Source organism: Papilio xuthus, unplaced genomic scaffold (genome assembly GCF_000836235.2).
Source record: "Papilio xuthus unplaced genomic scaffold, Pxut_1.1 DF827461.1, whole genome shotgun sequence".
In the NCBI taxonomy this organism is placed as follows: domain Eukaryota; kingdom Metazoa; phylum Arthropoda; class Insecta; order Lepidoptera; family Papilionidae; genus Papilio; species Papilio xuthus.
The window spans coordinates 3,786,598-3,811,944 of record NW_013531188.1 but is presented as its reverse complement, the minus strand read 5'-3'; the positions used below and the strand labels follow the sequence as shown (position 1 = coordinate 3,811,944).

At 32.9% G+C, this 25,347-nt stretch overlaps 2 protein-coding genes across 11 annotated transcripts in view; one reads left to right on the top strand and one right to left on the bottom strand.

Annotated features, from left to right (window-relative positions):
- The window catches only part of Rbcn-3A (rabconnectin-3 alpha), a 33,990-nt gene extending 33,345 nt beyond the window's left edge, over positions 1-645 (bottom strand). For all 4 annotated transcript variants that reach the window (XM_013314390.1, XM_013314391.1, XM_013314392.1 and 1 more), the window contains exon 1: positions 381-645. In XM_013314390.1, the coding sequence (XP_013169844.1) occupies positions 381-467 (87 nt within the window). In that variant the 5' untranslated portion in view covers positions 468-645. The remainder of the gene's footprint in view (positions 1-380) is intronic.
- Positions 646-1,077: 432 nt separating this feature from the next.
- On the top strand, positions 1,078-25,158 carry EndoA (SH3 domain containing GRB2 like, endophilin-A). Of its 7 annotated transcripts, XM_013314488.1 has the most exons (13): positions 1,078-1,259; positions 12,625-12,705; positions 16,505-16,573; positions 17,797-18,013; positions 18,129-18,262; positions 18,518-18,584; positions 18,838-18,891; positions 19,272-19,357; positions 19,439-19,542; positions 19,669-19,760; positions 21,226-21,318; positions 22,436-22,557; positions 22,668-25,158. In XM_013314488.1, exons 2-13 carry the CDS (start codon positions 12,661-12,663, stop codon positions 22,791-22,793), a joined length of 1,209 nt encoding a protein of 402 aa, XP_013169942.1. In that variant the 5' UTR covers positions 1,078-1,259; positions 12,625-12,660; the 3' UTR covers positions 22,794-25,158. The 7 variants fall into 7 exon arrangements, with proteins under 7 accessions (XP_013169942.1, XP_013169940.1, XP_013169943.1 ...); XM_013314486.1 differs by lacking the exon at positions 21,226-21,318 and having other exon boundaries at positions 18,838-18,843; positions 19,669-19,997; XM_013314489.1 differs by lacking the exon at positions 21,226-21,318.
- The last annotated feature ends 189 nt before the right edge of the window (positions 25,159-25,347 follow it).

Below are 25,347 nucleotides of genomic sequence, written 5' to 3'. Positions count from 1 at the left end.
TTACACACAAATAAGTCCAATAAAAGATCAGCTACATTGGATTCAATTAATAGTGATAGAAGTTCTAGTATTTATCAACAAAACAGACAATTAATAAATGCTCTTTAGCAATTATTTGTTATTAAAATATTTAAATTATGCAAACTGCTATTCAAGTAAGTTTCTCTTTTCATAGAGTCCCTTTCAATCGTTATGAATATAATCATAAGGCGTAAACATTATGAATTGAAAATAATATTGTTTAACTCTTATCAAACTGAGCTAAATTAGATTTTCCTGTTAGGACCATTACATCTCAATTACCACTTTATTGCGGCCAACATCCTTGGTCACGAGACCCGTCTGTAAATACAAGCTGACTAGTTGATAAATACACTCACGGTAAAAGGTATTCCTTCAACTGAACCAACAGCAAAACATTGATCTCCTGAATTACAGGCACCACTTAATACTTGGTGACAGTTCATTGTGAGGATTTATAAGTTTCTTTGCTATACTTCTTCTAATGAACAGCACAACACTAACATTTTTTTAATGAAAAAACACATAACTAAAACAGAAAATTTCCAGCATTTTAAAATACTTTTGTGATTTGTCAGTAAGAACTAATATCACGAATATTTCACTATGACACCACACATTGAACGTGAGAGAATGACGTATTACTGCAAGAAAGAGATGGATAATACTGCTTTTCTACTTTGCCATACCTGATTCCAGTTCCAGTCTAGATTTTTTATAATGAAATTATAATTAAAACTAATCTTCAGGAAAATTAAAAACATGTATAACTTTTTTAAGTTTTCAGCTTATTTTTGGTGCCGCGTTTTGGATTCGTTCCAAAAGTTACCTATTTTAACTTTATAATGAAATTTAAAGATTTAACAGTGAATTAAGAACACGCACAACGTAGAAAATACTTATTTGACCAACAGAATTTTTTTTCATTTTTTCCGGTCAAGTTTATTTAAGTTATATTCAAGTAACCAACCTAAATTAGGTTGAATTAAGTAGTTTTCTCTTTTTACTTACTCTGTGCAATGCATTTGTTATCTGTTCTTCGCACACAAGACATAATGCCAAATGTGCCAAAGTGCCAAACGCCAACCGGAGATTGAAATTGACTTGTTTTTGTGTATTGATTAAATTATTTCAAGAATTTAAAATCTCTTGATATCTCTGACTATTGAAAAGTAATTCAAAGTTTGTTATTTCTGTGAGCAAGATTAAATATTTCATTCAGCAGATCTTGTGAAAAGGTAAGTTTAAATTAAAAAGTTGATTTCCCGTTTACTCCTTCAATAATGCATTTTACTTGAACCGAGATATGTAATTTAATTATCCAAAACTATGTTGGGTATTTCATGTATTCTGAATATTCTTGATAAAATTATTAAAAAAAAATATATTGCAATTGGTATAAAAAGGTTAATAAATTATTGATTATTAATATGTAATAGAAATCTAATCTACACTTAAATTTATATAAAAATAAACACTTGGTCCAATGAGATATTCTATTGTTAAACATATTCTTAATAAATATAGATCTGGTATAGACACTGATAAAAAATAACCATGCCAAGAATCAGTATAAATTATGAAGTATTAATCATTATAACATATAGCCGTTGGTATAGCACTGTAATTTCATGTGTATATATTCGCATTTGCAACAAAAGCTACTCTGCCTATGGTAATGTTCTCGTTAAAAAGACCGGAAATATTATGTATATAGTATTGTCTCTTATCAAAAGTTTTGATAAATTTTAGCAGAATAAAAGAGCTCTGGTTTGCCAGACATGGAATCATTACTGTATAACTGGCTTATCACAATTATTTTCCGCCAGTACCTACTACATCAATTTGTTATTAAATTGATAACAATACTGTTCAAATGAATATTTTTTTGCAAGCTATCACTTCTTGTATTTTAAATAGACTTAATTAAGTATTTAAGTTTAAAATAGATTACCATAGAATTAAAGGTCATGGAATTATTGTATCAACATAACTGAACAAAACCCACCTTTCAGTATAGCAGTGATTTGTTTTTATATTCATTTAAAATGTTGGCTTTAAAGTTGGCTTGAAATATTATTTTACTTTTATTGGTACTAAAAATAGCTTTTCTAGCCAGTATTGTTTATAATACATTTATGTCATCATAACTAATATGTTTTAAACAATTTTTATTGAGTGTTTTCTTCTGTTTTATCATGTACTTAATCAAAATAATCCTTCCTGTAAGTTCAATGAAATATTCATTAATTTAGTCATGGTCGATGACATTTTGTTGTCTATAAATATGGACCTGATAGTTGATAACAATTTTATCATTAGCAAAGTAAATAAATGATAATTGCAGGTTATCTCTTGTGATTCATTCTACTATATTTTTATTTCCTTTGTATTATGAATTTATGATTTTATTTATTTATATTCTAGTTGTAAACGGAAGCTTTACTACATGTCTCTGTTGTAAAACACACTAAAACATATTGGTGATTTGCTGCCTATTTTCCTCCTTATCCTAAAATAATGAAGATGATGTTTCTGTATGTAGATGGTGGATACTTGCAGAAATATGTTACTACTTATTATACTCTTAATATAATATCCAAAGTCATATCACTTATCTTATGCTGCTTAGTGATACATCTTTTTGCATTAAGATAATCTAGATCATATCCTGTCTGAAATAATAATTCATACAAAGAATTTGTCTATAAATGGTTGATAGTGCTGAAACTTTATACTCTTACTTATATCCTATTTCTTACCATTATTATATTTTTATTATTATTAAAAATGTGAATGTATGGATGGATGTTTGTTAGAAGTTAGCTTCAGAAATTACTGCATGGATCTTGATGAATTTTGGTATAGAATTAGAACACTGTCTAGAGGAAAAGCTACTTAACAACTTTTTTTAAATTCCGCGCGGACGAAGTCGCGAGCAAAAGCTTGTTTATTATAATTAAGACATAATATTTTTTAAATTTAAAATTATTAGGGGTATGTTATTCACTTTTAGATATATATCATTCGAAAAGGTCATTTATAAAAAAAACAATGGTTTACTCGCTGCCGCGCTTATCAAAATTCTCCCGACAGAATGCTAGGATAAACCATAAAGCGCTGCGGGGGGCCTCACTATATTTACTTCGCTCTCCCAAGCTCTTCAATTAGCGCCCTCTCCCTACACCACATTCTTAGTCCATAGAAAAACTTGATGAGTGTTGGAATGATTTACTTACGTGCATTTACCTATTAAAAATAGTGATATACATTTATTTTTTAATGTTGAGTTGGAAGTGAAATTGTTGCGAAAGCAGTGTAGCTAATGTAGGGCGCTATATTGTGAAGAATGAACCGACAGTTGGATGAGGAATTTCACTGAATGTAGCCGCGTAAGAGCTTCTCTTATTAGAGTTTTTTGTAGTTCTTTTTTTTTGCTTCGTGAATAAGACAAATGAATAGCCGTACAACTCACAGAGTTGTATTGATAAATTAAAATATAAGCAATCAAAATTGGATTTTAACAAAAAAATTAAATAGTCGATCTTCTGGTTAAGGTTTTTGCTATTTTTATAGAAAGTTACATTTCGATTATATCATTATTTATCCAATCTTTATATAATTATCTTTTTGTGTGTATTATTATATTATGAAATATTTCTATATAAAGATTAAAATCTAATTTTATTTTTATAAGTATGCTAATAAGGGTCTATTTAACGTTAACCTATTTCTCGGAGCCGGATTCTCGACGGCAGCTGTAATAATCTGTCGGCAGACAGTCGGGCGCCTTCGACCCCTCGTAATTGTGTCACGCCTACGTCCCATCCTTTTATACCTCGATATAGATTATAAATACTAAAGTTCATGAAATATTCCTTCAACGACTCGTGTTTCAATTTACTTTAACTGTTGTAACATTACTTGAAAGATGTGAACTGTGAAAAAGTTCGAGAAAATTTGTTTACTCCTAATGACTTAGGGTACGAATAACTTTACACAGAATCTTTAAGTTTTGAAATCTACACTAAGGGTTATTTTAAGTAAAAACTAAACAATGTTGTTTAATGTATTCAGAACGAATATAAACCGATAGGTATCAGAATACGATGTACAGTATCGTTATGTCATTATTGAAATTACAAAGAGGCCTTGAATCATGTTTACAGACTTAAATCCGATAAGATTCTATAGCAGTTTGTAATATTTTTAGCGTAGCGTGAACATTACCTAGACGAAGGCCTCTTACTGTTCACAACAAGGGGTCTCCTGTATCTACAGTATCGTATTTAGTGCTGATTTACGGTCCGTCTTGGTGATCCAAACTCTATGTAAGGAGACACGCTCGAGGAGGTTGCGTCAAGTCTTACATAAGCCGGGTATCTATTGAAGATTTCCCTCACAGAAAAACCTGATACCTCTTGGTAAAATCAGAGATCATATTAACTAAAACATAGTTATAATATGAACCAAAATACTTCGCTGTTATAAAAATAAGTCGGAGCATAAATGGTGACGACGTTGCCAATTACATCCAATTGGGGAATAGATGTCAAAGTTCAAAATGAACGTTAAATGTTCAAATGAAAGAAGTACAAGGAAATGTTGCGTGTTAATAAATGAAGCTTGGATTCCACAATAAGCTATTTAAAGCTTCTAATAAGGTATGGAGTGAAAGGTCTTGTATTCAGTCTTTTCCCAAGTGGTTTTAGCATTAACGAACTGCGCCCACCTGTGCCCAGTTCTCCCGCAAGGATCACAAAATAAGTCCTTTTCCATTTTTATCCCGTGGACTTCTGCATCCTTTACTTTGAGAATATAAGCCGCATCACATTTTTCTTTTTGTTTAAATACGATCTCTGGTGTTTTACTGTTATATTGTACGTGTAAAATTGTATAAAGTGTAGGTAAAAAGGTAAAAAGTGTGTGCAATATTCGGTATCGATTTATTTATATTAAAAAGAAACTGCAATTGGATCTATAGACGTATTACGAATGCGGACTCATTGACACAATGGTTTGTGTCGAATCAATATGTAATCAATAACTGTATTCCTTTAGTATCCATTAGCAATTTCAATGCGTTTAAATATTTATATATGTATACGTCATGCAATATTTATAATCATAATAATAAATTTTAAACTGAAAAATTTTTGCCCACTTTTCCTAACTTTCCAACTGAAAAATGCAAAATTTTATTGTGGTGTATTAAAAATACAAACAGATTTAGTATTTTAAACGTACTACGTATAGGTGTAAAATGATAAATTTTTGTTTTATGCATCAAACTTTTTACTAACGAGACGTTTTGTATAAAATAAGTAGAGCCGCATTGCAACGCGATGGAGCACCATCTCTGCATTGTATCATAGTCTACGTAAATGAATTGGCACTGTGGTTTGATGCAGAGATTTTTTATCTGCATTACATAAGAATTCAAACTTTATGCTTCAATATAAAACCATTAGATACCCAACTCTTTCATACCTATTTATAACTTATAACAACTCGAATTATAAAAGCTTCCAAAAGCTTTTTTGCTAGCATTGTAAGCTCGTGAAAAAGTTTTTTTTGTAAGAATTAAAGGTGTTAGAGCTTCAAATTTAATTTCAATCTATTACCTAAAAAACAATAAAGGAAAAATTCCAATACTTAGTTACCCATTTAATCACTCTAAACATAAAATTTGAATGAATGAAAAAGCAAAAATATGATAGAGCACAATTTGGTTAATTGTTTTACCGTTGGGCGAGACAATTACGTCAGCAGCGGTAGTGTTTGTTAATTGCCCTCGCAATGACGCGCTTTCTACCATACCTACAGTATGTTCCAGAACTTTAATAGGTTACAACTCCGCAAAATTCAATTTCCTAATACAATATAGTTATTTATACAATATAGTGGATATTTCCGAAGCGTATACAAAGTAATAAATTGACAATTACTCCCCTACTCTACATTTTGCCTGTAATGTCATTCCTATGTACCCTTTTAGTACATAATAAAGAGTTTTTTATAGTTATTGAGAAGAATGGATTTTTCTCCTATAAGTACTTTTTATTGTATCGATAAATATATGATAGTAAGTTGAACACTGTCTCTAAAAAAATAATAGTTTTGTCCCGCATTTTATTATGTTATGTCCACCAGGGATTGTCATAACGATGATCAATATATTTTTGAATGAAATGAGGCGCAATTACTGAGTAATCTTTCATAAGGTTATCACACTGGCAAGATTTAAGAGATAGCGATAATAGTATTCCCCTACGTGTATTCATATAACAAGTAATATTTAGAGCAAATAATTTTTTTAAACTCTTCAAGTATAGTATTAAAATATAGGAATAAAAAAACTGTATTGAAATATTACCTTTCCCAATCTTTTTTATGGGATAAACATTTTAAAACATCCTTTACCTAATTAAGAAATAATGGACTTAGAGCTTTTATCCTTTTAATGGAAACATTACTGATTAAGCATACTCACTTTTAAAACAAAAGCCTGAGGCGTTCGATTTACAGATTTTTTTAAATTCCGATTGAAACCTGTGGCATAGTAAGTATTCGAGGAACTCCCTGCCCACCTCCCACGGATTCGCTGACGTAGGAATATGGCGGGGTATGCGCGCGCAACGTGCCTTCGATCCGCCCGTCTAGTTTGAATGAATCGGTCTCGTACGATTACACGTCATACGACCACCGACCTTCGGAACCACCCGTCATCTCACAAGCCGAGAGGCTTGCCGAGTTATCGATACTTATCACTTACATCATCGCTTTTAAAACAGCTTCCATTGTTCAGGATTTGATACCAAAGTAACAGTTTTTCATTATACTTACTTCTATAAAATCTTATACAATGCGGCAACACTTTTAATACTCTTATAAAATTAATGAGTCACTGGGAAATCTGATAACACAAATAGTCCCCGAAGTCGAAAGCATGAATTTCATAGCAGCGATACTTGTATTATTAAATACTGTAATATTGTTATTAAAAAAAATAACGATATGTTTTTATACCAGTGTTTCGCCCGTGAAGCCGTCGGGATCTGATTCCATTCACAGTAAATAAAACTTTGGTTTGAAAATGTTTTAAAATAGGCTTCCTTCATAACTTAAATTTCTCGCAATCTCACGGCAGGCGATTACATTTTAAATTGCAATCTCTAAGGTTTACCAACCAACCTGTTTTATCGTCTTATAACCCGCGTTACTTACTTATCCACTGGTACTTAAAATATGAATGATTTCTTTTATTTGAAAACATAATTTAGTTCTATAAATGCCAATGTTTAGATTGACGGATGGATGGATATTTCTTTGAAGGTATCTCGTGGAACAGCTTAACGGATCTCACTGAAATTTTGCATAGATGTAGAGCATACGCTGAAAGAACACGCAACTTTTTAATTTTTTTTTGTTTTGAGCGGTCGGAGTCGCGCGCGACAGCTAGTATAGTTTAAACGTTCGAGAAGTTAAAAAGAATCAATTCAACATACTTAGTACATATTCAATATACTCAATGAACATAAAATCCAAAATGTTTCAGACGTAAGACATTAGTTCTCTCATCACGCTCTTAATGTATAAACTTTAACACTGATGAGCCGGATTAATGTCTTCCTTGTCGCAAGATTTTTACGCAAAGGATTTATACTGACATATGTCACCCCATTCGACATTAACAGTATCTCTTAGAAGAGGTAAAAACTATTTGTTCATTTACGGGAAATTACGAAAATACACACTCTACAAACAACACATCAATTTTTTTTATTTATTTATAAAACCGAAATTGAAACTCTTACTGGCTTTTGTAAATGTATTTTCACAAAAAAAAAAAGAAACATAAATGTTATTAGATTTTGAATTGAATTAAACGATACAATGATAATCTGTTTTTGATTATTACAATCTTGGTCTTAAAATTGCCCGACAATAATATGGTATCAGAAGATCATTTCCTTGGATTTAATTAGATATATTTTTATATCTACCATTAATTAAGGGGATTCAAGTTTTGTTTCGCTCACACTTCACACCGAAAAGGTACTTTATTAAAGATGAAGCGAGCGAGGCGTGGGCTGGTCATTATAAACAGCAACCTAGTCAATCGTGCAAATTTATTTTTAGCTTGTTTCGGACAGCCATCTTTAGATATACCCGTTTGCTTGTACTTCTACGGATATGGATTTTAAAGCCGACGACAAACTGACGACTAAAGTGAAAAATAAATTGATTTGTAATTTTTTTCCGAGTAATAGATACACTCTCGATGCGGCATAATTTACAAAAAAGTTTTACATCAAAATCATCATCATCATCAGCTCACTATACGTCCCCACCGGGCTCGGAGCCTACCCTAAGTTAAGGGTGATTAGGCTATAGTCAACCACGCTGGCCAAGTGCGGGTTGGTTGACTTCATATCTATCTTTGAATTACTTTTTAGATATGTGCAGGTTGCATCGCGATGTTTTCCTTCACCGTAAGCACGTCAGATAAATGTACATATGTAAATCGGAAATCGAAAAACACATTGGTACATGAAAATACATCCTTTTAATTCTACTGTATTTACAAAATGGTACCAACTTATATTTATGACAAAACGAAAGTGTCATTGCCTGTTTATTATTAAAACGTGCGAAACAATCACATTGGTACAAACCGGTTTAATTCTGAGGGTCCATTGTTGATACAAGCCAAATGAACAATCTATATTTAACTGCTAATTAAGGATGAGATAAACAAGGTTTATAATAGGAAAGATTCTATTTCACTTCTTGAGTGCCGTAGACTAATGAAAAACGACCCACGTCATTCCTGTGGGTGGATTCTATTAAAGTACATCGACGCCTCCACACTTTCTAGAAATTTCCACATCTCACGTCAATATCATATGCATATGTTATCTCTAAAACTATACGTGAAGACTACAATGATATTTTATTTCAAATTTTGAAATAAAATTCTAGACATAGACATTTATCTCGTTAATAATTGGTTATGCAGGTACAAACAACATTACTCCAAGCCATAAAACAAACCTTTATTAGTCTTCTTTGAATCTTTTCATACTACCACTGAAGCATATACTTATTAACTTAGGTCATAAACATAGCGTTTTTTAATAATTAATATTTTATTATCAGAAGCCAACGAGAGTCAACTCGCTGTCGTCTATAAAGCTGTGTATCACAACGCTGCATTGTATATTTTTATTGCTGCGACCCCAACAAGCCCTATTATTGTCGTTGAAAGCCACGCAGTTGAACAAAGACGAGAAGCTAATTATGAAATGTAACATTTATACTCAAAACTGTAATAATACAGAACGAAATATGAGCAAAATCTTACATTAAGTTTGTTACTGTGTTAGATATAATTAAATATTTTTAACTATTATTTAATTACCTCTAATACAGTAATAAAAGTGTAAGCACAGATAATAAAAGTGTGTAAAAATGGGTCATAAAGTTTTTATAATTTTAATATTCTGTAGTTGTTCACATTTAAACCGGACTTAGTACGCAGAAGGTTCTAAGCTATACGTCGTCTAACGTGCATTGTATTTAAAAATTTCTAAAATTTAAAGAGCTGTACCAACCCTTCACTTCAAGATTAGTTCGAGTATGAAATATAAACCAAATCAATGTAATAAGTTCAAGTTAAAAAAATATTGAAAATTATATAATAATATTTAATTTTTCACATGCTTCCCGAGGTGACCTACTTTTGATTTTATAATCAACTCGCAAAATAAAATAACAAAGTTAATATAAACTTTGAATCCGCAGAAATGGAAAAATATAATTAGTTAAAACTCTACAACTAGTTGTGGGAAATAGTTTAAGCCAATCTAAAAGAAATTGTTATTTTAACTTCTAATACGGGAGATTTTATTCTGTGTCGCGCGTTGGATTTTTCTATTGCTTACAATGTAAGACGAAATGTGAATGGAGCTTAAAAGCGTTTCAGCTATTCCTTTGAACTTTACCATTATCAAAGGTTATTTCTGATTGTTCTAAAAAATCATAAAACTTATTTTCAAGACTCGTTTATATACGCAATATATTTTTATATAAAGATCCGTAATGAACAGAAATATTTATTTTAGGTAAATTTGAAACACCACTTTTTTGCCACTATAGTAACTAAGTCATGTGTATGTGAGAATTTTTTTCAGAATATCTAATTTTCACAGTCACAAAGCTTTGTACTCTTTTAGTCTAGTTCAAAAAATTATAACGATTTCTACCGAGAATAGGTTAATGTGGTACCAAATTGGTTGTTGTGAATAATTTTAAAATAGTATGAGAGAAATGTGGATTGATATTGGGTCCATGTGGTGTGGGGCGAGGCTGAGCGCGCAGTGCTACGCCGTTACGGCCGTCAGTCGCGCCCGAGCTACGAGCTACGTTGCGCTACGCCGTAACCTCGTACAAACTTGAAAACCCACAACGATTAAGTGAATCGCGAGTCTAGAGCACAAAGGAACGCGATATTCAAACATAAAAGGTATTATTATCCGACTACTAATGCGCCTTAAAACCTTTTCTTTCATTTGCTTCGTTATTAATATTCAATTTAGCCATTGTTAAAATCATGTAATTTGGTTTTATGGACTTAAAATATTTTTGTTTAATTATGAAATTATATTTATTGATAAGTTTAGATATAACGGTATTTAGGATGGTATAGAAATCTACGGTTAAATTACAGCAGTGTAATTTTCACACCTATTATATAAAAAGATATTACTTGTGGAATATTGAATTAGATTTTGGCTTCTAATTTTAAGATTAAGTCATGAATTTCAGTCAAAATTACACTTATGATTGTTTTATGTATTTGTGACAGTAGTGAAGAATGATTTTTTTCAAAATTAATAAGGTACTTAGTCGAAGTAGCGGCTGCTGTAATTACCCACTTTGTATTATCAAATGAGATTCGTGTGGGTGTCAAAGTGGGCACTAAGATTGTAAGCTCTTTCTTTAAGAGTTTATCCACTGTTATCGGGCTTTTTTAATTCATTTCGGTTTCTTAACTTTTTTATTATACGTTAGATGCTTTTAGCTTGTTGTATTCTAGGGTCAGCGGATATGTGTTTTTTTTTCAGGATGCGTATTGCTTCCGTTTTTTATAATTTTATGAATCTTATTATAACGTTGTATTTATATTATCAATTAACACCTAGATCAAGTATTAATGTTAATTAAAATAGTTTTATTGCTTTGCATAGACATTTAAAAAAATATTAAAATATCATACGCAATAATTTTTCTACCTATAAAGGTTTCAGCATAGAAACTGTAAATTTAGATAAAATATCATGATAATAAGCGATTAGTCATAAACTTCTACGTTATTTTAAATGAAATTGTTTGATAGAAGTTTCAGTAAGTAATATAATTATTTCGGTAAAACAGCATCTATACTGGCTATTTCAAAGTTATTTTCTCTCGAGGCGTGGTCTTTCACGAATTCGACTCATTCATTCCTACGCTACTGAATCTATTCATCTCTTTTCCGCCTTACTCTATTGGAAAATATGAGATGTATGTACCGTACTGGTTATCGTGCATCATTAGTTTAGTAACGCTAGTGAATGGAGATTACATAACGTTACTTACGTTCGCAGCGAACCTATCGATCCGGCCTTGTGGCACAATGCCAATAACAACTTGCTCGACTCTCTTCTCCTCTAGAAGTTACACATTAATAACATTTAGAACAGAACCAGATTTCGCGAACTGACTTTAATTTTTTTACGTAATTGAGAATCAAAGTTACACTACTGCAGCTTGCTGTAGTGAAAAGTAACTGCAGTTTACTGTGAACGAGTTTATAACCTGTAATTTATGATAGGCAACAGTCTCTCTAAGGGGGCGTAGAGTGCTGAGATTACTAAAATTACAAGAACACATTAATAGGTCACAAGGAAATGAATAAAAGTAGAATATGAATCATAATGGTAGGGAAGTCTTACATATGAACTTTTGTATTCAATTAGAGATTCCACGATCAGAATATATTTTGGGGATTGAAGATGTAAATAATTTTTAGACCTGACGTAAAAATGCTAAAAGGGTTGAACCACGCTAAAAATTTTCTGGTAATGATCACATAACATTCAACTGCATAAAATAAACAATGTGTACGTTCCTAGGTAAAGTAAAGTTTTATTACTTGGGTATTAGTAGATTACCTGAATAATTTAAGTTCAATTAAATTCACACATAGGACATAGAGATTCATATAGAATTTTGTTGAAAATCGATTGAATGCAACAATGCTTTTCTAGCGTGCCGGTTTGTTAGTTCAATCCGATGGATTGTAATGATATGAACGGTTTCAATTTCAACTAAAAATAGGATTTTAATACCTTTATTCCTTTCATTTATGACAACGTATTTAATTCTTTTATTAAGCAATTTTGTATGCGAACTATTTGGCATAGACGACCTGAATATTACAACTTTTGTGATGACCATTAAGTTACCATGTGTTGCTGTTAAACAGCCGTATATTGAGTATAAATGAACTTTAATAACGTATAATAGCATTGAGTGACGTTCTTTTTTCTTTTTCAGAACCAAAGAAACTAGTAATAGAGTGCTTGAGCAGCCATGGCTTTTGCAGGACTTAAGAAACAGATAAACAAAGCCAATCAGGTAAGTTCCAACGATTCACCATACTTATCCATCCTCAGATGTAGGTAAAATTTGATTTGCGGTTGTTTCCTAACCGCAGGAAACAATTGTCATAAGCTGCTTACTAGCGGTCGAGCCGATTCGCTTTAGCAAATTGATTTTATAAACATGTTCTAATTAAATTTGAATAAAATCATGTTACCTTTCGATTTGAGATTGTTTTGCCTTTAGACCTTAAAATACTAAAAGCCTCTCGTTTAATTCATTTTATTTAATATTTTGTTCTCGCAAGCTTTTGTGATCAAATTTTTTTCCTTTTAATTAAATTAATTTCTTATATTTATTTCAATGCGATAGTAAGAATTATAAAGTTATATATACATCGTTTTCAAGATATTATATAAGACTATGCTACAAGTCTAGAAATAATTAATAGTCTGATCTATTTTATAATTTGCTTTACAAACTTAATTATCACTATATACTACTGTTTGATGTTGCTATTAAATTATATAATTGCACACCTAATAGTAGATAACTGTATAAATAGTGTCAGTAAATATGCAGGTGTATATCACCCCTGTCGAGTTAGCAAAAGCCTTCTATCCATAATTGGATCTGACTTCCTTTACATACAATATAATACATAGCAACGCCTCGCGGATATATTCTATGTGCATTTAATAGCGTAGCCCTTTATGAATCGATCGATTTGTGCAGTAATAAGCGGATTTCATGTTTTTTTTTTAAATTAAAATCGACCAACACACTGGCAAATTGTCTGTTTTACAATTTGCCAGTGCCAGTGCCACTCCCCTGGTTGCCTCAGCCAGTATCAGTATTCTCGGCGTTGACATATCGAATGACGTTCAGTTTCGCGGTCATTTGGAAGACAAGGCCAAGCTGGCCTCCAAAAAACTCGGTGTGCTCAGCAGAGCGAAGCAGTATTTCCAACCGGGCCACCGCCTCCAGCTGTATAAGGCGCAAGTTCGGCCCCACATGGAATACTGCTCGCATCTCTGGGCGGGAGCACCCCAGTACCAGCTTCTTCCATTTGACCGCATACAAAGGAGAGCGATTCGAATCGTCAACGACCGAGCTCTTACTGATCGGCTCGACACTCTGGCGCTGCGGAGGGACGTTAGTTCCCTCTGCATTTTCTACCGCATATACCACGGGGAGTGCTCTGAAGAATTCAGCCGCGTTGTGGAACGGTCTGTCCTCGGCGGTATTTCCAAACCAATACGACTTAGGGTCCTTCAAGAAGCGAGCCTATCACCACCTCAAAGGCCGGCAACGCATCTGCGGTTCCTCTGGTATTGCTAATGTCCATGGGCGTCGTTGAACACTTCGGTGTTCCCGCTGCTCGTTTGCCCCCTTCTGTTATAAAAAAAATATATATATATCGGATTAATAAAGACGGTTGAATGTCCCGTTCTTCGGTTATTAACAGGTTCGTAGTGTAGTTAAGCATTTCTAAATATCTATTTATGTTTGGATTAATATTAATTAATCCTTTTGATTTTTGTTCCTCTTTAAAATTTTATGCACGTTTTCTTATTTACCGGGTGTTGTTAGTCTACAATCCACGTGGAAATTGTTTTTAGTCCGGACTACTCCTTCTCGTTAAATATTCAAGTGTTCTCTTTGAACTCATAGAGCCTGAATCAAGCTTTATATAATTTTCAATACGTTTTTAATATTTCATTGTGTTTAGTATTAGTACGTCTATTCGGTTATTTCCAACTAAAGTAATATTTCCCTAAATATAAATCTAAAACAATTGAAATTCCGATATTTCTTCTTCTTCGTATTCTTCATTACTAAAGGTCGTGCTTGTCCTGGTACGCTTCAACGGCCGTGTCGACCAGCTGCCTCCACGCCGTCCTGTCTTCGGCTTTTCTCAGGGCAGTCGTGATATTAAGTCCGATATTTAATAAGTATTATAGTATTAACATTGTTACGCTCTAAAATATTTCTGAATAATCCTTAACCCTTATGTTCATTTTGTATAGTATACCATACATACGACTTTATAAAAATATACGATCACTATAAAATAATTTTTAACTTAGTTTTTTGCTTTTCTTCAAAAAAGAAATCTTGCCACAATAAGGGTTAAACAAAGGTTACTCTTGTATTTACTACGTTTTATGTCGAGACATTGTTTTCTATTATAAACGCCGAAATTAATTGACTCCCTAGTTATTAATAAAGACTTTTGCTACTCGATTTTCATTCATCGTTTCGTATTATCCTTGGATTCCGTCTGTAACAATGATAACTTCTTTACCATTTATTTTTGTTTTATTCATAGCCATAGACGACTGATAGACGAACATAAAATCTATACTCTATGTTGATTGCTTATCTCTATGTTAATCTATATAGTAAAAGATAGCAATTTCCACAAAAAAAAATCTTTGTACTGTTAAGAAGAAAATCCGACACTGTGCCGGTGTACTGGCGCAACACTAGCCTTATTATAATGTCAACGTTTATCTCCCCTTGCTAATCAATCTGACACTTGACTAGGTAACGAAAGCGCGCCCTTCGCGTTAAAGGAATCTAACTAATAATGTCTAAAAGTATTATACTAATACATAAAAAACATATAGGTATTCTAAATTTACGCTCGGCCACAACATATTCATTTAAGTAAACTCCGTCTAGTTGTATAGAAGATTTATATTACTTAGTTAAGAATACGTACCGAAAAGGTCGTTTTCCTGAAATTGACGGAATAAACATCCCTATTAAATCATTCAAGAAATATGCGACTATGACATTTTCATTTCAGACACCATCGTTGATTTCCTCTCTCGTTGTACGGACTGCCGGTCGTCGCGCAATATCCGAGCTCTAACAACGTGATCAATAACACTGCGAATGATATTCTCGACTAAATCTCCCTCCCTCCCCCTTATCTGTGATGGGGATGAAACGAGAGGGCCGCGACCCTGACCCATACCGCGTCCTATATAGAAGATGTGCCCCAATTATAACGCCCTTCAAACACCTACCGGTAGTCCTTCAACATAAAGCTTCCCAGGTTGCGTAACCTAACCTTAATCCCAATCTATAAGTTAAACATATTTTTTTCTTATTTTAAACACAAGTATAATGTTTTCAAAATCATTAACCAATATAAACTGTTAGGAATAAAATCCGGCACTGTGCCGGTGTACTGGCGCAACACTAGCCTTACTAAAATGTCGACGTTTATGTCCCCTCACTAATCATTCTGACACTTGACTTTGTAATGAAAGCGCCCCATTCGCGCCATCAGATTCTTACTAATAATGTCTGAAAAAAATATTTTCAAGTAACTACAAAAAAGTTCTCATCGGTTTGCCGTAGAAGTTACGTTTACGAGTAGCTGTTTTATCATTAGCTATCAAAATATATTTATGTGAATCCTATCTGATTTACTTCCAAATATTGAGTTAATTTTTGTATTAATTAATTTTCGACTATTTAATAATAAAGAGAAAATTTTAATGTTGCCGTACTTATTTTATGTGTGCGCTCGCAACACTTAATGCGAGCGCTCGGCCAAGGCTAGGCCTCGACCCGAGCTTTTGTACATAACCGGCCGATACGATACTTCAATTCCTTTGTATGAAATCGTGCCAAACTAAATTCGACGTGCAAGTTTTTATTGGGAACAACCACTGTTGTTGACAAATTATTTAAAGGCATGCTGTATTTTTTTATTAGAACGATGACAATATATTTCATATAATTTTTTCGATAGTGGAAACCCATGGTTGAAATATTGTACATCGCCAATTATCTAATAACTTCACCTTTATTTCAGTATGTCACAGAGAAAATGGGAGGCGCCGAAGGCACAAAACTGGACTTGGACTTCGTGGAAATGGAAAGAGTACGTTTAATATTTTATTTATATTTAGACAATTATACATATAAAGCAAACACAACACGCTGTATCATTGGATTACAATATAATGTAGCCGCATGCGAGATGCACAAGTAACTTTGTTCTGAATACTTTTATATGTAAATTAAATTCGGCCTGTAATCTCTTTATAGTATTTTTAAATGAATAACGCTAGAATAACCCAACCTGGTGTTACGTGGTCAAAGGATTGTACGCGTTACCTTAGTAATTTGTAGTTTTATATCAGCATTTACTTGGTAATTATAATTTCGCAGCCATAGAACTCAGTTAAATGACCCATTATATAACTAAAACGATATTTATTATTCGTAAGTACGAGTAGGTAATGGATGAAACTCCTTCTTTTCCAATTCTTATTAGCATTTACGTTCAGAAGCACCGTATAGTGAATAAAAATAGAAAATTCTGTTATTTATTTATTTATAAAGTATGAAGCAAATAAAACGTAATATTTATGGAGCTAGACGGCGAATATCTTGGCTTATATTTTCTGTAAAACTTACCGCTTTCACAAGGATCCTAAGTGTCCCAACGGCGCTGAGAATACTTTAATGTGACCTGTTTTTCAGAGACGTAAGCTAAAAGTGTTTCCACGGCTTTTATCCCTGATGAAAATGTAAGATTGTTAATGCATACAAAAATAGACTAGTATTTTCTCTCTAAATTTAAATATTTAAGATGTGTCTGTTTCTAAATACTAAAATACAGCCAGTGTTTATTATTGGTATATAAATAATAAGACTATAATAAACATTGTTTAGTCTCTAACATCTCTATTACCATAAGGTATGGGATCTGAAACAACGGACACGAAAAGATAATATAAGATTGATTAAAGAAAATTGAACGTACAAGAGATAGGCTTTTTAAGGTTATTCTAAAAATACACGAATGTTATTTATAAAAGAAGCCAGAGCCCTTCAAGACGATTTAAAAAGACAATATTAAAAAAGCGCTATAATATTAACATTACATTCCAAATATGTTATTGGATCTTTATGAACTCGACTATACGATGACAGGCTCCGATCTTACAGTCATGGGTTCGAATCCAGCCACTCAACTATTGTCATCAAGCATAATATACTACTACAAGTTAAAAGCTTATTTTAAGTAAACGAAACACGAGACATTTTTAATCTTAAAAAAAATACTGCTAATTCTATCCTTCTCTTATTTCTTAATAGAAAACAGATGTAACATGCGAGCTGGTAGAAGAGCTACAGACGAAAACAAAAGAATTCCTCCAGCCGAACCCCACGGCGCGAGCGAAGATGGCAGCTGTGAAAGGCATCAGCAAACTGAGTGGACAAGCCAAGAGCAACACGTATCCTCAACCAGAGGGCGTGCTCGGTGACTGCATGCTGCTGTACGGGAAGAAACTGGGAGAAGATACTGTTTTCTGTGAGTTCTTTAAACAACTAACAAATATATCACTAGCGGAATCTTTGCAATTAATAAATAATCGGATTAACGTAATAAAGTAAGTATTTTTCAAAGGATTTCAATTTTATTGCAGCACAATGCCTGATAGAGATGGGTGAGGCGCTTAAGCAAATGGCGGATGTTAAATATTCCCTCGACGATAATATCAAGCAGAGCTTCCTGGAGCCCCTGCATCATTTACAGACCAAAGATCTCAAAGAAGTTATGGTACGTCTCACTCGAACAATCATATTCTGTTAGAAAATTATTAAACATTTTGTGAGACATTATCACACCACAGAGTAACCGACTAGTTTGGGACCCCGAGGGCCTTTCTTAGTCGATCCTTAGAGCAGACTTGCGATATGTGATGCGAGCCGTTTTGTTTATTTATCTATCTAACGAAGTATGTTACAACGTATTAATGTTAATTTATATTTTCTAAATATATTTATTACATAGTAGTTTATTTGTTCGTTGAAGCATCACCGGAAGAAACTTCAAGGACGTCGGCTTGACTTCGACTGCAAACGCCGCAGGCAGGCTAAAGGTGATTATTTCATATAAATATGTCCACATTATAATCCAAAAATACCAATTCTTTAATTCATTTTTTATAATAAAGATTCCATGTATATAGTTTTGTAGATTATTTTGTAAAGTGAACGATGTTTAATTGTGACAAAGTTAAAGTTCTTTGAATTATTATTTCTGAAGTTTTAATAATATCTTTTATGATAACTTTTGCGTGTTTTATAGTATTGTTCGTAATTTAACGTTCTCTTTTATTTCATTATATCAAGGATCAGGTAGGGTCAGCCCTTATATGAGTCCCGGTGGCGGAATGCCAAGGCAGGGTATGTTGGAGTGGCAGTAGATACAATGCTAGATATATGCGAACTAATTTCAATACCCAAGCAACATTAATACCGTGCTCTATATGTATCGCCCGTTTCTTCCATATTCCTGACCTGCGTCCGCGCCGATTCCTATCTACGCGTTTGTGTGCCTGGTTTTGTTTTCAACATTTGGTCTGTATTTTTTTCATTTCTTTTCTTTTTCTTTTTTTATGCTAATTTCATAATTTAACCTTTACGTTATTGTTTTGTTTGTAATTTATTCTTAAGTTATTTTATATTTTTTCGTTTTTGTTTTCTACTTTTATTTTTAATGTTTGTGTGAGCCTCTTGCCGCGATATTTTTTGTGGCGTGCGTACATCAGGTGCTCACATTGCAGACGAGGAGATTCGACAGGCCGAGGAGAAGTTCGCAGAGTCGCTGCAACTTGCTCAGATTGGCATGTTCAATTTACTAGATAATGATGTAAGTTAATAATCTGTTCTGTAATAAAATGTTATATGCTTTAAGTTTCTTCCATAACTGTTGCGTGTATTGACAAAATAGGTGGAGCAAGTGGCGCAGCTTAGTTTTTTTGCGGAGGGCCTTCTGGAGTACCACCAACAGTGCACTGAGATACTTAAAGGCCTCGTGTCCACTCTCATGGAAAAGTAAGTATAAATTACGCAAAAATAGAAATTTTTATACAAATTTATGTCTCGTTTTGGATTGTTGCAGTATAATTAAAGTAACATTTCAATGTATGTTATTGTAAAATGCAACATATTAACTTTTAGGAAAGAGGAAGCGGTTAACCGTCCGAAGATGGAATTCGTGCCGAAGACGCTAGCCGACCTTCACATCGAGGGCGTGCACGATCTTAATAATGGTAGGCGGTACGGTTCCACGCAGAGTCTGTCCCGGCCCCGCAACCATATCCCACCCTCCTCCTCCGTTGGTGACCTCAGCGTCGACCCCCTTCGGGCCTGGGACCAGCCCCGTCCCGAGCCCAGGCCCGACCTCAGATCCGAGTTTAGGCCCGAGCACAGATCCATGTCCAGACCCGCCCTAGGATTCAGACCTCATCCGGCGCCCCGGCACTACAACGGCAAAGATCCGTGGACAGGTGAATTATTCATTTTATTTGCTGTTTATTGTTGTTTTTTCTTTGACTTTGGAAACGTTTTCGTTTTACGGTGAAGGGAGGTTTAAGAGGTATTTGTGGACAAGAAATAAGTAAATTTTGATTATACTCTAAATTTACACGAGGCTATTGAGATAATAATATTGAACTCATTTACTTTTTCTCTGCTTTAGGATCTTAATCTATGATATTACTTTAGTTCTGGTAGTAATTACACCAATCTAACATGGAACAGGTTTTTATCATACGACAAGGAATCGTCAATAGTAAATTTTAAATGATATTTTCGTTATAAAAATAACCGATAAAGGGATTTTACTTATGATTTCAATTTTTTTTCTAGCCTTGTATAAATTTCAAGTTTTTATATCGATACTTTGATATCCAAAGTCAAATACTTTATGTTGTCTTTTGGGCGCTGGGAAATATTACACGCTTATTGACGGTGTCTTTGCACTGCTGACGGCTTGGTGAAGGTACATTCATGACACACGTGGCTTCAGAGCCATGTCACTTTCATCTAACTAAATCACAAAATAACTTCGAGTCACTAAAAAACTACATAACGAAACTACTACCATCACATACTAAATTTTCTCCTAACAGTACTTTCAACACACCACAGTAGCAAACTCAATAATAATAGTTAAGGTATTTCAGACTTATGTACAATTTATCTTTTCTTGTATTGTTAAAAAAGTTTAGTTTTTTTTTTTGCTTTTTAATCTACAATTCACGACCAAGTTGGGTGTCGCCGGAGTAGTTAGATACTGTTTCAGGTACGCGAACAGAAGACTTTATTAATTCCCTTGTCCCTTCCCTTCCCTTTCCCTCGATTTAGATTAAGGTTTCATTTATCTGTGTAACAATGTGACAAAAAAGGATTTTTTTTTAATTTTAAACCAATTTGAATAAATCCTTTCTTTTCGCATTTTCAATGTCTGTTTTATTAGTCGAAAAAAAGAAAATTAATAAATGTTGTAGTTCGATTCCTTGGAAAGTGTAGCCTTTCGTTGGTGTATCTTCCGTCTGTTTCTAAAAATTTTCTGTCTCAGTTGAACACTGAAACAGTAATAACATTCACAAAATATTACGTACACAAAATAGTCAATAATAACATCTTACGAACGTAGTGTAGCTAGATTAGGTCGTAATGGGATATTTGTATGGTGAACTGAGGCTGGAATGTTTATTTATTTGCGTCGTGGAGAAGGGGGCTCGCACGCTGGCTCCCCCGACCACAAGCCGCCATCCAACCTCGAGCTCTTCCCGGGTGCCGGCAACGCGCCTCGCTCCAACCAGGGTAACACACAAACATGCATACATACATAAATTGTATATTCACAGTCCATATATACATATTAAAAAAACTACGTAAAATTCTACGAAATTACAGTTACAACTTTTCGTGTATTTACTCATACATACATATTAGACACACACATACGCAAGCAGAAATTTAGATTGCGTGTATACCACGTATACAAACATATATTTCCCTTATTTATTTTTACAACAATTATTCATAGAAGACGTAGAAAATAATATTATATTGATTTGTTCTTTCTTACCTATCAATATTCGTTTATAGATTCGTAAGTTATTTCAAAATAGGATATAAAAGCTTGTACTCTTAAATATGCGATATGAAAGGTATTTTTTACACGACATAATTGTACTTTACTCAAAGACTTCATTAAATATTATCTAGTTTTCTTTCATCTTCTATTTATGCTATTTTAATTTCGTGTTTTGGCTTTCATTAGATCTCTGCGGTATGACGTAGGTTATAATTACTAAGCGTCTGTTACAATGCATGTCCAACATATATCATGGGAAATTAATATATGTTTCCGTTGAATAATGTAGAACATATTCATCATATAATGCATCGTTAATGTTGTTCATGTAACATATCATTTAAATATTTATTTCAGAATTTGAATTTTAATATATAAAAAATAAATAACGATGACTGCTTAAACAGATATGTTGGCTTTTCGTTACGCTTCTAGAAATCTAGACCAATAGTGTTATTTGTTTGGAATTGAGGCTTGTTTATGGTTACTTTAGGCCCATCTTAGTTTGTGATGTTGCCATGAAATTTAATGAAACTGTCGCTGGGTATTAAAATTGCTATAGAGCATGTTATTCGTTGTTTTCTTTTTTTAATGTATTTCCACAAGTAGTTGGCATTGTGTTACTTAGAATTTTTTTAAGATAAATTTTAAGTCTGAAAATTAAAAATTAATTTTGATTTCATATTTGCAACATAATTGAATATAATAAAAAACAAATTAACTAAAAACATTTTTACTTTATTCTGTTTTACTAGTTCGTTTACACATAATGCCTACAACTGTTGGAGCTCAACAATTATAAATCAAACGGATTAATTATAAAATGAGTTACTGCCTCAGCATCGCCGCTACCGTCGCCGGTTAAGTCTCCTGCGCGGACACCCATGGCACCAGCGAAGGGCCCTTGCTGCACGGCACTCTATGATTTCGAACCAGAAAACCCTGGAGAGCTGGGATTCAAGGTAACCTTTTTCTAGTACCGATTGACCGTACGCAACTTTAAAATTTATCGTAATATATTATAATTCAGAAAGAGAGTACAAATAAATGAAAGTTTGATGTAACAATTCAGGAGAACGACGTGATCACGTTGATAAGCAAAGTGGACGAGAACTGGTTCGAGGGCTCTGTCAACGGCAAGACGGGCTACTTCCCCATCAGCTACGTACAAGTCACTGTGCCGTTGCCAAACATGTAAACACATAAAGGCACACTAAACATATTCATTCCACTATTGTCAATGACTACCGCTTGAGATTTCACTGCGCAATTTGTGTTTTGCCTATCTCAAAATCACGATGTAGTTCATATACGGAGTTCTATTTTAAAATCACGTATTAAATTCATTATAATAAAATTTTAACATTTAAAAAGTTTTTTGGAAATAGTTACCTCTTTAGCCTGAAATATAGGTAGTATTGTTGTTTGTATCGATGTTTAAATAGTATCCATATATTTATGAATCAGTATTAAAATGACAAATAACTTCTATCCGTCGCTCAAAGCTCAATATCTATGATTAGTATAGTCATTTAACTGAAATATCCCGAATAGTAAAAAATCTGTAGACACTTTGTCTTCCCTTCAGTGGTTTTCCATTCATAGTAAAAACAGTTCATCTTGGACTATATTTATACTATTTTTAAACACCTTCTAAATAATTCTAATTTTTAACGATAATAATTATCGTTGGTCAATTTTTAAGATTTACCGCAGAACTAATAATAAAATCCATAACTATATTTTTGTCTCGCAGAAGTCCTAAAAACCTAAAATATAAAGTTAAAACTCCATTGGTACATTTTTAATAAACTAATTAATCAACTTATGCCTAGTTTAGTGTAATTACCGTTTTTTTTTCGGGCCTCACAGGGCCCTTTCTCAGTGTGAACTTGAGATAAGACTAGTGCCCTCCTCCAACGGGCCCGTAACTAGTTGGTACACTGGACTGCGCTTAAATTTAACAGTTTTTAATTTTTTACTTTCCTAATGTATTCAACTGTCTATGATTAACGGAATACGTGATTTATTTATTAATTTATAATTAAAAAAATCGTTTAAATTGGGGTAAATTGAAATTGTAAGGATAAACTTCTACGGCGAAACAATGGAATGCGCAAAATGTCTGAAAATTACTTCATGTGGTATTTATTGATGTCAGCATTATTTTTAATGTATGACTTTATGATCAATACATTTAATTTGTATTGTTTTATTTTACAATATTCATTGTAACATTTGGTTTTTTGTCCTGCCACCAAATAATATTAATTAGACGTGTATTAATTTTATCTATTAAAATAGAAATCTTGTTCCCGTGTTTGTTTTAGTATTACGATGTAACTAGTTTGTATGAGATTAGAATTTATAGTTATATATCTTTGCGGGTATTTATATGAAATGTATACAACGTAACGATATATTTATCAAGAGAGGGAGGTTGTTGTTAAATCTTGCCAGATCTCATGGCGTATTACTGTTTGATGTGTATTATTGGAAAAAAAATATGTAATTTAAAAATCATTGTGATAAATCAAATATAATGATTTAGATGCGTTTTTTGTATCACATCATCATCATTGTATGTTATGCATGCAGCTATTGGGGTTGCTAACATTAATTTAAACAACATTTCATACTTCTAAGTCAAATTTAACATAAATATCAACTTTAACATGTAATTCATTAACGTTCAATACTTTGCCAATTAACATCATTATGGACCCCATTTTACCATTTCTGGCATACAAAAGACAATACCTAGATCTAATGTTAGGCGTATTATGTAAGTTCATATAGTAATCGTTCTATCTTCAAGTGTCTATTTAATGTAAGTATTTGATCAAATAAAAACATTTTTCGATGTTATAAGAATGTTTCAGTGTTATACGTGTTTGGAATATGCATACGGCGGCGAGCGGCCATTGCTTTCTTTACAAATAAAATAATATTTAACCAGACGCTCAGTTCTTCAAACGCTATCCTTCCATTAATTGGGCTTACTTGTTGTTGTAATAAATATTTTAATGACTCTTAAACATTCTCTAGCTGTTTGGCGGTTGAAAGTAATATTTACTCGGTGTCGTTTTGTAATGAGAACGTAACGTAGCATTGATTCGAAGCTAATTTGGTGTTGGGATTATCTCAAATCTAAATCTTTCAGTTACGAGATATTTTTAAGTGTGTGGTGCTGCCACCATCAACTAACTTAGTATTGAAAGACGGAGACGGTTGTAGTTCCAATAAAATAAGTATTTAGACAACTTTCATGGCGTCACGAATATATTATTCTGGTACAAAGTTAAAGGTTTATTATTTAAGAAATATATTTAACCGACACCAAGTTTTAGCCTCGATGACTATTGCTGCGAGTCGAGTATTTAATGTAAAATAAACATTTGTTATATGTATTCTTGTTCTTGTTACTATAATCTTAACTTACTATAATTAAATAGATGGACTTGACGATTTATGAGGTGTATGTAATACAATTTATTGATTTGTATTAAAAAAATTATCCCGAACTTTGCTCGTTTCGCCTCCCAATAAAAATGTTAACAATTCTAGTCTTGTTTTATTCAGATACATTATTTAAATTAATTAAATTGTCATGCCTTCTTACCATTTTTGGCAAATAAGTCTGGCGACTTATATTGCTAAAATATTTAACGGCTGCTGGCTGCTGCCTATTCACGTGGTGTTGCCTACTTTAACGAATGTAAATAAAAACATTATTACCTTCCCCGACCCAT

What these genes read in the sequence shown, in the direction of transcription:
- EndoA (XM_013314483.1), top strand. Translation starts at nt 12,661, where the DNA reads ATGGCTTTTGCAGGACTTAAGAAACAGATAAACAAAGCCAATCAG. An exon ending in AAGATCTCAAAGAAGTTATG is followed by an intron (nt 18,263 to 18,517) that starts GTACGTCTCACT and finishes TGTTCGTTGAAG; the next exon opens with CATCACCGGAAGAAACTTCA. An exon ending in CGGCAAAGATCCGTGGACAG is followed by an intron (nt 19,998 to 22,435) that starts GTGAATTATTCA and finishes TTACTGCCTCAG; the next exon opens with CATCGCCGCTACCGTCGCCG.